Source organism: Oncorhynchus tshawytscha, linkage group LG28 (genome assembly GCF_018296145.1).
Source record: "Oncorhynchus tshawytscha isolate Ot180627B linkage group LG28, Otsh_v2.0, whole genome shotgun sequence".
Classification (NCBI taxonomy): domain Eukaryota; kingdom Metazoa; phylum Chordata; class Actinopteri; order Salmoniformes; family Salmonidae; genus Oncorhynchus; species Oncorhynchus tshawytscha.
Window position 1 is genome coordinate 41866983 of NC_056456.1, and position 17870 is coordinate 41884852.

A 17870-nucleotide genomic window follows, 5' to 3' on the forward strand; every position below is an offset into this window, starting at 1 on the left:
TTCTAATTATAATAAAATAGTAACACTGCTTCTACTACTACTAGTAATACTACTCGTACTACTACTACTGCTATTAACAGTAATACTGCTACTAATCGTAATACTACTAGCACTACTACTACTGCTAATTATAAATATGTGTTGCTGGTGTTGTTCCTGAACACTTCCAAGTGAGCTGCCTCCCATGTTGGCTGATGTTTTTCCTCAAGGAATATTCATGATTGTCTGTACAAGGTTTGAAGTATTGTTGATCAGAAGTCTACCTCATGGGAAAGTTTCTCTTACAAATGTGTTTGTCCTCAGCTGTCCTTCCAACACTGGATGGAGGGGGAACCCAACAACTATAACGGCGTGGAGTCCTGTGCTGAGATGAGGAACTCTTACTGGGATGAAGAGGGATCCTGGAACGATGTAAACTGTGAGGGCTACAATGACTGGCTGTGTGAGATCCCTAAAGGTAATGTACTGTATGGCTATAATAACTGGCTGTGTGAGATCCCTAAAGGTAATGTACTGTATGGCTACAATAACTGGCTGTGTGAGATCCTTAAAGGTAATGTACTGTATGGGGTCTCTCAGTCTGACTGTGTGAGATCCCTAAAGGTAATGTACTGTATGGGGTCTGACTGTGTGAGATCCCTAAAGGTAATGTACTGTATGGGGTCTCTCAGTCTGACTGTGTGAGATCCCTAAAGGTAATTTACTGTATGGGGTCTCTCAGTCTGACTGTGTGAGATCCCAAAAGGTAATGTACTGTATAGGGTCTCTCAGTCTGACTCTGTGAGATCCCTAAAGGTAATGTACTGTATGGGGTCTCTCAGTCTGGCTGTGTGAGATCCCTAAAGGTAATGTACTGTATAGGGTCTCTCAGTCTGACTCTGTGAAATCCCTAAAGGTAATGTACTGTATGGGGTCTCTCAGTCTGACTGTGGCTGAGTCTTAAATGGCACAATAGACCATATATAAAATCAAATCAAATTGTATGTATTTGTCACATGTGCCGAATGCAACAGGTGTAGTACACCTTACAGTGAAATGCTTACAAGCCTTTAATTAACCAACAATGCAGTTGAAATCTTCTTAGGGCTGAAAACCAGTTAAAGGGATAATGCGGGGCGCCAAATTCAAAATAACAAAAATCTCATAATTGAAATTCCTCAAACATACAAGTATTTTATGCAATTTTAAAGATAAAATTCTCGTTAAAACCTTTTGTGACTAGGGGGCAGTATTTTAATTTTTTGAAAAATAACGTTCCTGTAATAAATGGGATATTTTGTCAGGACAAGATTGAGAATATGCATATAATTGACAGCTTAGGATAGACAACACTCTAAAGTTTCCAAAACTGTAAAAATATTGTCTGTGAGTATAACAGAACTGATATTGCAGGCGAAAGCCTGAGAAAAATCCAATCCGGAAGTGACTCATCTTTTGAAAGCTCTGCGTTCCAATGCGTCCCTATTGAGCAGTGAATGGGCTATCAACCAGATTAATCCTTCTCCGTATTCCCGAAGGTGTCTACAGCATTGTGATGTAGTTTTACGCATTTATGTTGAAGAATACCCGTAAGCGGCTACATTGCGCAACTGGTCACCTGATGGCTCCCAGAGTGATTCTCGCGTAAAATACAGAGGTAGCCATTATTCCAATCGGTCCTACTGAAAAACCAATTGTCCCGGTGGATATATTATCGAATAGATATTTGAAAAACACCATGAGGATTGATTATAAACAACGTTTGCCATGTTTCTGTCGATATTATGGAGCTAATTTGGAATATTTTTCGGGGTTTTCGTGACTGCAATTTCAGGGCATTTTCTCAGCCAAACGTGAAGAACAAACGGAGCTATTTTGCCTACAAAAATAATATTTTTGGAAAAAATATGGGAGTCTCGTGAGTGAAAACATCCGAAGCTCATCAAAGGTAAATTATTTAATTTGATTGCTTTTCTGATTTCCGTGACCAAGTTACCTGCTGCTAGCTGGACAAAATGCTATGCTAGGCTATCGATAAACTTACACAAATGCTTGTCTAGCTTTGGCTGTAAAGCATATTTTGAAAATCTGAGATGACAGGGTGATCAACAAAAGGCTAAACTGTGTCTCACTATATTTCACTTGTGATTTTCATGAATAGGAATATTTTCTAGGAATATTTATGTCCGTTGCGTTATGCTAATTAGTGTCAGTCGATGATTACACTCCCGCACCCGGGATGGGGAGTTACTAGAGGTTTTAATACAGCCACAGTTTCTGATTTCAAATAGGCTTTACAGCGAAAGCACCACAAATGATTATGTTAGGTCACCACCAAGCCACAGAAAAACACAGCCATTTTTCCAGCCAAAGATCGGAGTCACAAAAAGCACAAATAGAGATAAAATTAATCACTAACCTTTGATGATCTTCATCAGATGACACTCATGGGACTTCATGTTACACAATACATGTATGTTTTGTTGGATAAAGTTCATATTTATATAAAAAAATCGGAGTTTACATTGGTGCGTTATGTTCAGTAGTTCCAAAAACATTTTGCATAGCCACATCAATTTATAGAAATACTCATCATAAATGTTGATGAAAATACAAGTGTTATACATGGAATTATAGATATATTTCTCCTTAATAATGCAACCGCTGTGTCAGATTACAAAAAAGCTTTACGGAAAAAGCAAACCATGCAATAATCTGAGAACTGGGCTCAGAAAACATTTACATATATCTGCCATGTTGGAGTCAACAGAAGTTAGAAATAACATTATAAAAATTTACTTACCTTTGATGATCTTCATCAGAATGCACTCCAGGAATCCTAGTTCCACAATAAATGTTTGATTTGATAATGTCCATCATTTATGTCCAAAGTTAAATCTAGAATTGGCTTCCTATTTCGCAACAAAGCATCCTTCACTCATGCTGCCAAACATACCCTTGTAAAACTGACCATCCTACCAATCCTCGACTTTGGCGATGTCATTTACAAAATAGCCTCCAATACCCTACTCAACAAATTGGATGCAGTCTATCACAGTGCAATCCGTTTTGTCACCAAAGCCCCATATATTACCCACCATTGCGACCTGTACGCTCTCATTGGCTGGCCCTCGCTTCATACTCGTCGCCAAACCCACTGGCTCCATGTCATCTACAAGACCCTGCTAGGTAAAGTCCCCCCTTATCTCAGCTCGCTGGTCACCATAGCATCTCCCACCTGTAGCACACGCTCCAGCAGGTATATCTCTCTAGTCACCCCCAAAACCAATTCTTTCTTTGGCCGCCTCTCCTTCCAGTTCTCTGCTGCCAATGACTGGAACGAACTACAAAAATCTCTGAAACTGGAAACACTTATCTCCCTCACTAGCTTTAAGCACCGTCAGAGCAGCTCACAGATTACTGCACCTGTACATAGCCCACCTATAATTTAGCCCAAACAACTACCTCTTTCCCAACTGTATTTAATTTTAATTTATTTATTTATTTTGCTCCTTTGCACCCCATTATTTTTATTTCTACTTTGCACATTCTTCCATTGCAAAACTACCATTCCAGTGTTTTACTTGCTATATTGTATTTACTTTGCCACCATGGCCTTTTTTACCTTTACCTCCCTTTTCACCTCATTTGCTCACATTGTATATAGACTTGTTTATACTGTATTATTGACTGTATGTTTGTTTTACTCCATGTGTAACTCTGTGTCGTTGTATCTGTCGAACTGCTTTGCTTTATCTTGGCCAGGTCGCAATTGTAAATGAGAACTTGTTCTCAACTTGCCTACCTGGTTAAATAAAGGTAAAATAAAAAAATGTCCAAATAGCTACTTTTGTTAGCGCGTTTGGTAAACAAATTAAAACTCACGAAGCACCGCTCACTAGTTATAGACGAAATGTCAAAAAGTTCCGTTACAGTCCTTTAGAAACATGTCAAACGATTTTTGGAATCAATCTTTAGGATGTTTTTAACATAAATCATCAATAAGGTTCCAACCGGAGAATTCCCTTGTCTTCAGAAAAGCAATGAAACGCAGCTACCACCACCCTGTGGTACTCTGCCAGACACCTGACTCATTTAGCTCTCATTCAACCCAACAGCACAGTAGAAGCCTCAAACAAGTTTCTAAAGATGGTTGACATCTAGTGGAAGCCGTAGGAAGTGCGACTTGACCAATATCCCACTGTGTATTCGATAGGGGCTGAGTTGAAAATCGACCAACCGCAGATTTCCCAATACCTGTTTGGAATATTTCTCAGATTTTTGCCTACCATATCAATTCTGTTATACTCACAAACATCATTCAAACAGTTTTAGAAACTTCAGAGTGTTTTCTATCCAAATGTACTAATAATATGCATATATTACCAACAGGGACTGAGGAGCAGGCAGTTTACTCTGGGCACCTAATTCATCCAAGCTACTCCGGTCTGTGCTAGTAAAACAGTACTGTAGCTTAGCATCTGCGTCATCTGAACACTTCCAAATTGAGCTAGTCACTGGTACTTCCTGCTTAAGTTATTGTTTGTAAACAGGAATCAGGTGTATAGTTATGATCAGATTTACCAAATAGAGAGTGAGGGAAATCTTTGTATGTGTCTCTGTGTGTGGAGTAAAGGTGGTCTAGTGTTTTTTTTCTTCTCTGGTTGCACATGTAACATGCTGGTAGAAATTAGGTAAAACTGATTTGTTTCCCTGCATTAAAGTCTCCGGCCACTAGGTGCACCGCCCATGAGGTTGTGGTCAAAAGTGCAACACTATAAAAGGAAAACATTCAGGATGTAGGGCCTCTGTCTGTGGGATGGAAGTATTTTAATCGACCTCACATGCATGATTAGTAACCTTACTGGGACCAGAAGGCTTGAGCTTGGTGAGCTAACACAGTCTTCTCTCTCCTCCTGTCTCCTACATTCTCCTCCTCTTTTCTCTGTGGCATTACAGGAGTGACCCCACTACCTCCTCCCACCAACACCATCCCTGGTAAGTCCCCTTGACAGTACGCATCCCATAGCTCCCAGGACTCCCTGGAAAATATTGGCAAGTGTTGATGAGTTGTCTATCACTCTTAAAGTATTGAATAAATGAATGAGCTCACCACATTAAAAGTATAAATATTTTGAGGATGCATTGCGGTATGCTAGTGTGAACTTTGGCACCCAGTCCAAAAGTCCTCTGACAAGTCGAGAGACCTAGCGGACAAGTCCCCTCTAGAGACCTAGCAGACAAGTCCCCTCTAGAGACCGAGCAGACAAGTCCCCTCTAGAGACCGAGCAGACAAGTCCCCTCTAGAGACCGAGCAGACAAGTCCCCTCTAGAGACCGAGCAGACAAGTTCACTCTAGAGACCGAGCGGGCAAGTCCCCTCGAGAGACCGAGCAGACAAGTCCCCTCTACAGACTACATTAGCAGGTTAGTCCCTTCTCTAGAGACTACACCAAGCAAATAAGTCCCATCTCTAGAGACTACACCAAGCAAATAAGTCCCTTCTCTAGAGATTAGACCAAGCAAATAAGTCCCCTCTCTAGAGACTACACCAAGCAAATTAGTCCCCCCTCTAGAGACTACAACAAGCAAATAAGTCCCCTCTCTAGAGGCTACACCAAGCAAATAAGTCCCCTCTTTAGAGACTACGCCAATCAGATAAGTCCCCTCTCTAGAGACTACACCAAGCAGATAAGTCCCTTCTGTGGAGACCAAACCAAGCAGATAAGTCCCCTCTCCAGATGTGCTTGGTCTCCAGAAGGGGACGTATCTGCTTGGTCTCTAGAGGAGACAAATCTGCTTGGTCTCCAGAGGGGACATAATTGCACATAACTTATATGAGTATTTTCTAACCCTGTCTAGAGTATAATGTGACAGAGGATGGCTGGCTGGAGTATGGAGGCTCTCAATATTACTTTAATACTGAAGTGCTGGCCATGGACAATGCCAGACACTACTGTCAGCAGAGGCATGGGGACCTTGTTGTTATCAACGGACTAACAGAAAATACATTTCTGTGGAAAAAGGTAAACACCTATAGTTTCGCTAAAGTCCTGCCTTCAAACACATTGGCAGAGCTATATACACAAGTGGTGTATAGTGCTTAGGTAAAAATACTTTAAAGTACTACTTAAGTCGTTTTTTGGGGTATCTGTTCTTTACTATTTATATTTTTTGACAACTTTTACTTTTCCTTCACTACATTCCTAAAAGAAATGATATACTTTTTACTCCATACATTTTCCCTCAAACCCAAAAGTAATGTTTTGAATGCTTAGCAGGACAGGAAAATGGTCCAATTCACGCACTAATCAAGAGAACATCCCTGGTAATCCTCTGCCTCTGATCTGGCGGACTCACGGCCTCACGGAACACAAAGGCTTCATTTGGTTTTAGGCTGGGTTTCTGTACAGCACTTTGAGATATCAGCTGATGTACAAAGGGCTATATAAATAAATTTGATTTGATTTGATTTGTAAATGATGTGTTGGAGTGTGCCCCTGGCTATCCGTAAATAAAAAAGATTTGCTTAATATAAGGATTTTGACATTTACTTTTGATACTTAAGTGTTTTTAAAAAGATACTTTTAGACTTTTACTCAAGGAGTATTTTACTGGGTGACTTTCATTTTATATTAAGGTATCTTTACTTTTACTCAATTATGACAATTGGGTCATTTTTCCACCACTGAAATACACTGAATCAACAAAACATTAAGAAAACCTTTCTAATATGGAGTTGCACCTCCTTTTGCCCTCAGTTGGTCAGGGCTCTACAAGGTGTTGAAACAGACGCTGGCCCATGTGGACTCCAAGACAGCTGGTCCCTAATGCTAATTGCTCTTTTTTTCAGATCAATAAAGAGCATCTTGAAAACCATTACATCGGGCTAACAGTTGATCTTGATCGCTCTTTCGGGTGAGTATAAAATGAGTAAAAGAAGATGATCAAACAGAAAAATAAAACGTTTTTTATATCACTTCTAAACTAGTGGTGTCAAACTGCTGTTCTATTGCTGCATTCATGACCTTTTAGAAACTCTGAAATACGAGCTTCCTTTCTGGGAGAAATCGGTCTGAAAGGACATTTTTCTTGATACTACCCATCCCGCATGCGCGAGCGTAACGTAGTCTCAAACGAATTAGCATAACGCAGCGGACATAAATCTTCCTAGAAAATGTTCCTATTCATGAAAATCACAAATGAAATATATTGAGACACAGCTTAGCCTTTTGTTAATCACACTGTCATCTCAGATTTTAAAAATATGCTTTACAGCCAACGCTAGACAAGCATTTGTGTAAGTTTATCATGGCATAATGCTATGGCGAGTGTTAGGGTTGCGTAAATTCGAATCTGGTATCAGGATAAATATAACAATGAGTCACAGATTTTATACTATGTATTTTTTATTAGCTAAGTAATAAATGGCAAGTGCAACTTTCGTATATACGGACTCACTGTAATACCACGCAGGGCAGAACAGAGAACTGACAAGATGTATGTAAACAGTATTCTTTATACTGTGATAGACAGTTCCAACCCGTCTGTTGGCCTATCACAGTAGAGACTGGGCATGGTTTAAACTTGCTCAGCCTATTGCTCAGCCTCTTGGCGCTTCTGTTGATAGATGTAACTGTTGCTGTGAAGAACATCCATGCGCTCATGCTCGATACCGTTATCTCGCACCTGGCTCCTGTTATCTAACAAAAGACCGCTTGTTCTCGCAACACCCCGCTCTCATTGAACAGTTCCTGTCTTCATACTACTCTGCATTTTTCCATCATGAGAAGGGCCCATGGCCCTGAAACTGTTAACAATGTTTCAAGTCAGCTATGTTGCATAACACATACATACATCCACACAAGCCAACAGCAGATAATATTCAATCACATATATGGTAATGGCTATAATGTAAAACACAGAATCCAACACTAGGCTCTAATAGCATCAGGCAACATTTGCACAAAAATATGAAAAGCAATCAAATTAAATAATTTACCTTTGAAGAACTTCGGATGTTTTCACTCAGGAGACTCCCAGGTAGATAGCAAATGTTCCTTTTTTTCCCAAAATATTATTTTTGTAGGCGAATTAGCTCCCGTTTGTTCGTCAGGTTTTGCTGGAAAATCGACCGGAAAATGCAGTCACTACAACGCCAAACTTTCTTCCAAATTAGCTCCATAATATCGACAGAAACATGGCAAACGTTGTTTAGAATCAATCCTCAAGGTGTTTTTTAACATCTCTATTCCATAATATATCCGTCGAGACAATTGGTTTCTCATAAGAAGCGATTGGAAAAATGTCTACCTCAGTACTTTATGCAAGATTTTCTGCGGGAGACATCATGTGACCACTTGCTAAATGTGGTCCCTTACGTCTATTCTTCAACATAAGTGCGTGAAAAGACGTCACAATGCTGTAGTCACCTTGGGGAATACGTAGAAAAAGTAAGCTCATTCGTAGCTCATTCACATCCATATAAGGAGTCATTGGCATGAGGCGGTTTAAAAAAATGTGCCACTTCCTGATTGGATTTTTATCTGGGTTTCGCCTGTAACATCAGTTCTGTTGCACTCACAGACAATATCTTTGCAGTTTTGGAAACGTCAGGGTGTTTTCTATCCAAAGCTGTCAATTATATGCATAGTCGAGCATCTTTTCGTGACAAAATATCTTGTTTAAAACGGGAACGTTTTTTTATCCAAAAATGAAAATACTGCCCCCTAGTTAGAAAAGGTTTTAACACTATAATTTGGATGAGAGCGTGTTGGCTGCGCTTTTTGTTCATGGTTGACGTAGCTACTTAGACATTAGCCAGTTGGCGTTCTCAACCAGTTCAAAGCATGTGAATGCACACCTCATTGCCCTGTTTAGAAGTTGTATTTCCGAACATTCCGGCATGACATGAACAAAGCATATTTTCTGTGTATTGTCCGTGTTCTTTATGTGTTCTATGTCTTGTGTGTTGCTGAGTTCTTGTGTTCTGAGTTCCATGTTTCGTGTGAGTATAACTGACTTATCAGTAATACATACAGTTCGTTCAGAAAGGATTCATACCCCTTGATTTATTCCACATTTTGTTGTTACAGCCTGAATTCAAAATGGATTAAATAGTATTTCTCTCTCACAAGTCAACACACAATACCCCATAATGACAAAGTACAAACTTGTTTTTAGAAATGTTTACACATTTATTGAAAATGAAATACAGACATATCTAATTTACATAAGTATTCCCACCTCTGAGTGAATACATGTTAGAATGGGGCGGCAGGGTAGCCTAGTGGTTAGAGCGTTGGACTAGTAACCGGAAGGTTGCAAGTTCAAACCCCCGAGCTGACAAGGTACAAATCTGTCGTTCTGCCCCTGAACAGGCAGTTAACCCACTGTTCCTAGGCCGTCATTGAAAATAAGAATTTGTTCTTAACTGACTTGCCTAGTTAAATAAAGGTAAAAAAATAAAAATAAATAGAATCACCCTTGGCAGCGATTACAGCTGTGAGTCTTTCTGGGTAAGTCTCTAAGAGCTTTCCACACCTGGATTCTGCAACATTTGCCCATGTAACGGATGTGAAATGGCTAGCTAGTTAGCGGTGGTGGGGACGGTCTAAAGTTATACTGTTACACCCATTATCCTTTAAAACATTATTCAAGCTCTGTCAAATTGGTTGTTGGTCATTGCTAGACAACCATTTTCAGCTCTTGCCATAGATTTTCAAGTAGATTTAAGTCCAAACTTTAATATCGGCCACTCAGGAACATTCGCTGTCTTCTTGGTAAGCAACTCCAGTGTAGATTTGGCCTTGTGTTTTAGGTTATTGTTCTGCTGAAAGGTGAATTCATCTCCTAGTGTCAGGTGGAAAGCAGACTGAACCAGGTTGTCCTCTAGGATTTTGCTTGTGCTACCCTCCATTCCATTTAATTTTATCCTGAAAACCTCCCCAATCCTTAACGATGACAAGCATACCCATAACATGATGCAGCCACCACTATGATTGAACATTTGAAGAGTGGTACTCAGTAATGTGTTGTATTGGATTTTCCCCAAACATAACACTTTGTATTCAGGACAAAAAGTTAAATGCTTTGTCATTTTCTTTGCCATTTTCTTTTGCCAAATTACTTTAGTGCCTTGTTGCCTTATTTTCTGTTCAGTACAGGCTTCCTTCTTTTCACTCTATCATTCAGGTTAGTATTGTGATTGTTGATCCATCCTAAGTTTTCTCCTATCACAGCCATTACACTGGTTTAATGTCACCCTTGACCTCATGGGAACTCCCTGAGTGGTTTCCTTCCCCTCCAGCATCTTACTTACGGACGCCTGTATCTTTGTAGTGACTGGGTGTACACCATCCAAAGTGTAATTAATAACTTCACCATGCTCAATGGGATATTCTATATCTTATGTTTTGTGTTCTGAGTTCTCATGTTCTTGTGTTCTGAGTTCTTGAATCCTTGTGTTCTGAGTGATTGTGTCCTGTGTTCTGAGTTCTTGAATCCTTGTGTTCTGAGTTCTCATGTTCTTGTGTTCTGAGTTCTTGAATCCTTGTGTTCTGAGTTCTCATGTTCTTGTGTTCTGAGTTCTTGAATCCTTGTGTTCTTAGTTATTGTGTCCTGTGTTCTGAGTTCTTGAATCCTTGTGTTCTGAGTGATTGTGTCCTGTGTTCTGAGTTCTTGAATCCTTGTGCTCTGAGTTCTTGTGTTCTGAGTTCTTGAATCCTTGTGTTCTGAGTTCTCATGTTCTTGTGTTCTGAGTTCTTGAATCCTTGTGTTCTTAGTTATTGTGTCCTGTGTTCTGAGTTCTTGAATCCTTGTGTTCTGAGTGATTGTGTCCTGTGTTCTGAGTTCTTGAATCCTTGTGCTCTGAGTTCTTGTGTTCTGAGTTCTTGAATCCTTGTGTTCTGAGTGATTGTGTCCTGTGTTCTGAGTTCTTGAATCCTTGTGTTCTGAGTTCTCATGTTCTTGTGTTCTGAGTTCTTGAATCCTTGTGTTCTGAGTTCTCATGTTCTTGTGTTCTGAGTTCTTGAATCCTTGTGTTCTGAGTGATTGTGTCCTGTGTTCTGACCAGGTGGATGGACGGTTCCCCAGTAGTATTCCAGAGATGGGACAACAACCAGCCGGACTTCAAGAACAACGATGAGAACTGTGTTGTCATGTCCAGCTCCATGGGTGAGCTAAAGATGAGGCCCAAAAATGTTCCTCTCTTATAAGAACTTCCATTGAGTTATTTTCATTCTGAATCTCGGGGCTGGTTACCACATAACTCATTGGCATGATTAGGTCTACTATAACTGTGTGTCTGAGTGTTCAGGTTTCTGGCTTGACTATAACTGTGTCTTCAGGTTTCTGGCATGACTATAACTGTGTCTCCAGGTTTCTGGCATGACTATAACTGTGTGTCTGTGTCTCCAGGTTTCTGGCATGACTATAACTGTTTCTCCAGGTTTCTGGCATGACTATAACTGTGTCTCCAGGTTTATGGCTTGACTATAACTGTGTCTCCAGGTTTCTGGCATGACTATAACTATGTGTCTGTGTCTTCAGGTTTCTGGCATGACTATAACTGTGGCACTGAAATGAGGTCCATCTGTGAGAGGAGTGGTTCCCCCAGTGAACAGCACCGTGCCCCCTACTGCCCCCCCCACAGGAGGCTGCCCCCCGGAATGGGTCCGCTACCAGTCTAAGGTCAGTAAGAGGAGAGAATGGATCCTAAGGTCAGAGATCAAAGGTTACACAGGAAGAGTGTTAAAATAATGATTATGTAATAATAATATGTTGAATGTCTTTCACATGAAAACAGACGATACAGTTTTACAACAGGCTTTGAGAATGGAAGTCTAACTCAAAGTGTTTGCCTATAATCAATCAACTTGATTTATTGCTTATTGATTTGATTATAGTGCTACAAATTGATTGGATACCGGGTGCCTTGTACCTGGCTCGAGGCCAGATCGTACTGCCAATCCATAGGAGCTAACCTGGCGTCCATCGCCAGTAGGCGGGAGCAAGGTGAGATTATTTTAACCTGTAAATGACCCCTCGTCTGTGGCGGTCTAAGACCGTCCCTCTGGAGTACATGTAAGACCATAGCTCTTTCTCCTACCTATCACCTCTATTGATCCTAAAACATACAACATACTTTAAAAACAAATCAGTGGTGGAAGAAGTACCCTATTTTTATACGTGAGTAAAAGTAAAGATGCGTTAATAGAAAATGACTCAAGTAAAATTCAAAGTCACCCAGTAAAATACTACTTGAGTAAAAGTCACCCAGTAAAATACTACTTGAGTAAAAGTCACCCAGTAAAATACTACTTGAGTAAAAGTCACCCAGTAAAATACTACTTGAGTAAAAGTCACCCAGTAAAATATTACTTGAGTAAAAGTCACCCAGTAAAATACTACTTGAGTAAAAGTCACCCAGTAAAATACTACTTGAGTAAAAGTCACCCAGTAAAATACTACTTGAGTAAAAGTCACCCAGTAAAATACTACTTGAGTAAAAGTCTAAAAGTATTTGTTTTTTTGAAATATACTTAAGTATCAAAAGTATAAGTATAAATAATTTAAAATGACTTATGTAACAAGTACTTTAGAGTGCCATGAAAAATGTATGGAGTAAAATACTTTACACCACTGCAAAATATATATATATATACAGAATGAACGGGCATCTTCTCTTAGACAGGCAGGTATTTAACACCCACAGACAACGCCACTGACCCTAAACTGAACAGCTGATCAACTGACATTTTACAGACAGTCATGCACATAAACATCCCATGGATGCTACTATTAGTGTCAGTAGCATCTTGTTTTACAGATGGAAATGACAGTACCATCAGCCACATGTCAGTCAGTCAGTGATGATCCATCCTGTTCTATCCTGACCAACACTCTCTCCTGTGGGTTGTAGCAATAGATGGATTGAGGGACTCCACCATTTTAAAGTAGTCAACTGGGTGGGGATTTCTATGGGTTTAGAGAAATCAGCCAATGATTGGAGCATTGTCTTCATCAAATTTGGTTACCTATGGTTTGTCAATGAAGAAGAAAATGTACCACTTTAAAATGGAGATAACCCTTCATTGCGCTGCCCATAGAGACAGAGGACTCATCATGGATATAACCCATTTTATCTTTGACATTACCATTGTTATTAGACATTGCCATCATCCACCATTTTTAAGTAGTCAACTGGGTGGGGAGTCCTATGGGTTGCAGCCTCAATGGAGCTGCCCATGCTGTCACAGATGCTATAATGGAACAGATATAAGGATGAGTCCTCAATCTATCTCTATGGAGCTACCCATGCTGTCACAGATGCTATAATGGAACAGATATAAGGATGAGTCCTCTATCTATCTCTATGGAGCTACCCATGCTGTCACAGACTCTATAATGACACAGATATAAGGATGAGTCCTCTATCTATCTCTATGGAGCTACCCATGCTGTCACAGACTCTATAATGACACAGATATAAAGATGAGTCCTCTTTCTATCTCTATGTTTGCAGTGTTTCTGACAACCCAGATGACTTCTGGTGTTACTGACCTGTGGATTGGACTGAGTAACTTAAACCGGGACGCGTTTGTCTGGACCGATGGCCAGGCAGTCAAATACTTAAACTTGGATTTCATTAAGGTACGCATGTACACATATTTACCTCAGCAATGAGGGCCGAGGGTTGTTTTCCATGGCCAATATACCACAGCTGGTCGTAGACATGACGGCCAAGCAGACATTTAAACATAAACAAAACATAAGACATCATCAATGTTCCCGCCTAAACTGCAGAGAAGCACGAGATTGACCTTCACTCACCTTTCTCTAGTTTTCCCCTTCAGTTAACAATGTTAAGCTCTACTGTGGGAATTGGGATCGAATCAACACAATGTTAGACCATTTTTATGTAACATACCGACACAAAACTAACTGTGCAAGACTTAGTATGCAAACTAACTGTGCAAGACTTAGTATGAGGGCCGTTGTAGATGCTCTTGTTCTGAGATCAAAGTGAGAGCTACTTGTTGCCACCTGTGTATATTTTGCTAGTTAGCTAGTTATTAGCCCAGTTATAGCTACTTCCTAGTCAACAATTTTTAGTCAACAATTTTAATAAGTATTTCTCTATGGCTGACCATGCTTTTCCCCTACCCCGGCCAACATCTCAACACCCACTGCAGCAAGTTGCCCAAGCCCCCCTCTTCCACCCAGCTGATGTTCTGAAAGAGCCATACCTTCTCCGCTATACAATCAGGTTTCCAAACTGGTCACGGGTGCACATCAGCCACGCTCAAGGTCCTTAACGATATCATAACCGCTATTGCTAAGAGACAATACTGTGCAGCAGTCTTCATCGAACTGGTCAAGGCTTTCGACTCTGTCAATAACCACATTCTTATCGGCAGACAACAGCCTTGGTTTCTCAAATGACTGCCTCACCTGGTTCACCAACTTCTTCTCAGATAGAGTTCAGTGTGTCAAATCGGAGGGCCTGTTGTCCGGACCTCTGGCAGTCTCTATGGGGGTGCCACAGGGTGCAATTCTCGGACCGACTCTTTTCTCTGTATGCATCAATGACGTCGCTCTTGCTGCTGGTGAATCTTTGACCCACCTCTACGCAGACAACACTGTTCTGTATACCTCTGGCCCTTCGTTGGACACTCTGTTAACAAACCTCCAAACAAGCTTCAATGCCAGACAACACTACTGCAGTGGCCTCCAACTGCTCTTAAACGCTAGTAAAACGAAATGCATGCACTTCAACCGATCGCTGCCCGCACTTGCCCGCCCGACTAGCATCACTACTCTGTATGGTTCTGACTTAGAATATGTGGCCAACTATAAATTCTTAGGTGTCTGGTTAGACTGAAACTCTCCTTCCAGAATCACATTAAGCATCTCCAATCCAAAGTTAAATCTAGAATTGGCTTCCTATTTCGCAACAAAACATCCTTTACTCATGCTGCCAAACACACCCTCGTAAAACTAACTATGCTACCAATCCTTGACTTCGGTGATGTCATTTACAAATTAGCCTCCAACACTCTACTCAGCAAATTGGATGCAGTCTATCACAGTGCCATCTGTTTTGTCACCAAAGCCCCATACACTACCCACTACTGTGACCTGTATGCTCTCGTTGGCTGGTCCTCGCTTCATATTCGTCGCCAAACACACTGGCTCCAGGTCATCTATAAGTCTTTGCTAGGTAAAGCTCTGCCTTATCTCAGCTCACTGGTCACCATAGCAACACCCACCCGTAGCACACGCTCCAGCAGGTATACAGTATCTCACTGGTCATCCCCAAAGCCAACACCCATTTGGCCGCCTTTCCTTCCAGTTCTCTGCTGCCAATGACTGGAACGAACTGCAAAAATCACTGAAGTTGGAGACATATTTCTCTCACTAACTTTAAGAGTCAGCATTCAGAGCAGCTTACCGATCGCTGCAGCTGTACACAGCCCATCTGTAAATAGCCCACCCAATCTACCTACATCATCCCCATTGTCACGCCCTGACCTTAGAGAGCCGTTTTATGTCTATATTTGGTTTGGTCAGGGTGTGATCTGGGTGGGCATTCTATGTTCTGCATTCTATGTTCTGTTTTCTATGTTTTGTATTTCTATGTTTAGGCCTGGTATGGTTCTCTATCAGGGACAGCTGTCTATCGTTGTCTCTGATTGGGAATCATACTTAAGCAGCCTTTTCCCTTTTGTCATTGTGGGAAGTTATCATTGTTAGGGGCACTATAGCCCTTGTAAGCTTCAAGGTCGTTTCCTTGTTTTGTTGTTTTATTGGCGACATTTTACAAAATAAAAAATGTACGCTCACAATGCTGCACCTTGGTCTCATTCCGACGACGGCCGTGACACCAATGGACCAAGCAGCATGGCCAGGAGGAGCAGGAATCCTGGGCCCGGGAGAAGAGAGAGTGGAGGACATCTTGGACATGGGAGCAGGTTATGGCAGGGGACAAGACCCTGCCATGGAAACAGGCGGAAGTAGCAAGGGAGGAACAACAACGATACCAGGAGTCAAGGCTAGCACGGAAGCCCGAGAGGCAGCCCGAAAGAAATTCCAGCTCCCCGCACGTGCCGGGCCAAAGTCACCATCCAGCCAGGACGGATTGTGCAGGCTCTACGCTCGAGACCTCCAGTGCGCCTCCACGGTGTATCCGGTGCCTCCGCCAAGAACCAGGCCTCCAGTAAGTCTCCCCAGCCTGGTGAGTCCTATGCCTGCTCCCAGAACCAGGCCTCCTGTATGTCTCCCCAGCCTGGTGAGTCCTATGCCTGCTCCCAGAACCAGGCCTCCAGTAAGTCTCCCCAGCCTGGTGAGTCCTATGCCTGCTCCCAGAACCAGGCCTCCTGTATGTCTCCCCAGCCTGTGAGTCCTATGCCTGCTCCCAGAACCAGGCCTCCTGTATGTCTCCCCAGCCTGTGAGTCCTATGCCTGCTCCCAGAACCAGGCCTCCTGTATGTCTCCCCAGCCTGTGAGTCCTGTGCCTGCTCCCAGAACCAGGCCTCCTGTATGTCTCCCCAGCCGGGTGAGCCCTGTGGTAGCTCCATGCACCAGGTTGCCCATACGTCTCCTCACTCCAGTGATGATCCATGGCAAGAAGCCTCCAGTGATGATCCATGGCCAGACGCCTCCAGTGATGATCCATGGTACGAAGCCTCCAGTGATGATCCATGGCCAGACGCCTCCAGTGATGATCCATGGCCAGACGCCTCCAGTGATGATCCATGGTACGAAGCCTCCAGTGATGATCCATGGCATGAAGCCTCCTGTGATGATCCATGGCAAGAAGCCTCCAGTGATGATCCATGGCATGAAGCCTCCAACGACGGTCTCCAGTCCAGAGCCTCCAGCGATGATCCATGGTACGAAGCCTCCAGTGATGATCCATGGTACGAAGCCTCCAGTGATGATCCATGGTACGAAGCCTCCAGTGATGATCCATGGTACGAAGCCTCCAGTGATGATCCATGGTACGAAGCCTCCAGTGATGATCCATGGCCAGACGCCTCCAGTGATGATCCATGATACGAAGCCTCCAGTGATGATCCATGGTACCCTCCAGTGATGATCCATGGTACGAAGCCTCCAGTGATGATCCATGGTACGAAGCCTCCAGTGATGATCCATGGTACGAAGCCTCCAGTGATGATCCATGGTACGAAGCCTCCAGTGATGATCCATGGTACGAAGCCTCCAGTGATGATCCATGGTACGAAGCCTCCAGTGATGATCCATGGCATGAAGCCTCCTGTGATGATCCATGGCAAGAAGCCTCCAACGACGGTCTCCAGTCCAGAGCCTCCAGCGATGGCCTTCAGGCAGGAGCCTCCAGCGACGGCAGCCTTTTCCCTTTTGTCATTGTGGGAAGTTATCTTTGTTAGGGGCACTATAGCCCTTGTAAGCTTCACGGTCATTTCCTTGTATCCTTGTTTCGTTGGCGACATTTGACAAAATAAAATAAAATGTACACTCAAAACGCTGCACCTTGGTCTCATTCCGACGACGGCCGTGACAACTACCTAGCGTACTGTTTTTATTTACTTTTCTGCTCTTTTGCACACGAGCATCTCTACTTGCACATCATCATCTGCTCAGTTTTCACTTCAGAGTGAATTGCTAAATTGTAATTACGATGCCACTATTGGCCTATTTATTGCCTTACCTCCTTACTTCATTTGCACACATTGTATACAATTTTTTCTATTGTGATATTGACTGTACGATTGCTTATCCCATGTGTAACTCTGTGTTTTTGGTCACACTGCTTTGCTTTATCTTGGCCAGGTCACAGTTGTAAATGAGAACTTGTTCTCAACTGGCCTACCTGGTTAAATAAAGGTGAAATAACATTTAAAAAAC

The 17870-nt window shown here is 42.1% G+C and overlaps 1 protein-coding gene across 1 annotated transcript in view; it reads left to right on the forward strand.

Annotated features, from left to right (window-relative positions):
• LOC112236794 (macrophage mannose receptor 1) overlaps window positions 1–17870 on the forward strand; it is a 96210-nt gene that overhangs the window by 54534 nt on the left and 23806 nt on the right. Inside the window, 9 exon segments of the mRNA XM_042307920.1 lie at window positions 304–457; window positions 4939–4977; window positions 5841–6004; window positions 6832–6896; window positions 11053–11153; window positions 11529–11583; window positions 11585–11669; window positions 11885–11993; window positions 13504–13631. Coding sequence (XP_042163854.1) covers window positions 304–457; window positions 4939–4977; window positions 5841–6004; window positions 6832–6896; window positions 11053–11153; window positions 11529–11583; window positions 11585–11669; window positions 11885–11993; window positions 13504–13631 — 900 coding nt within the window.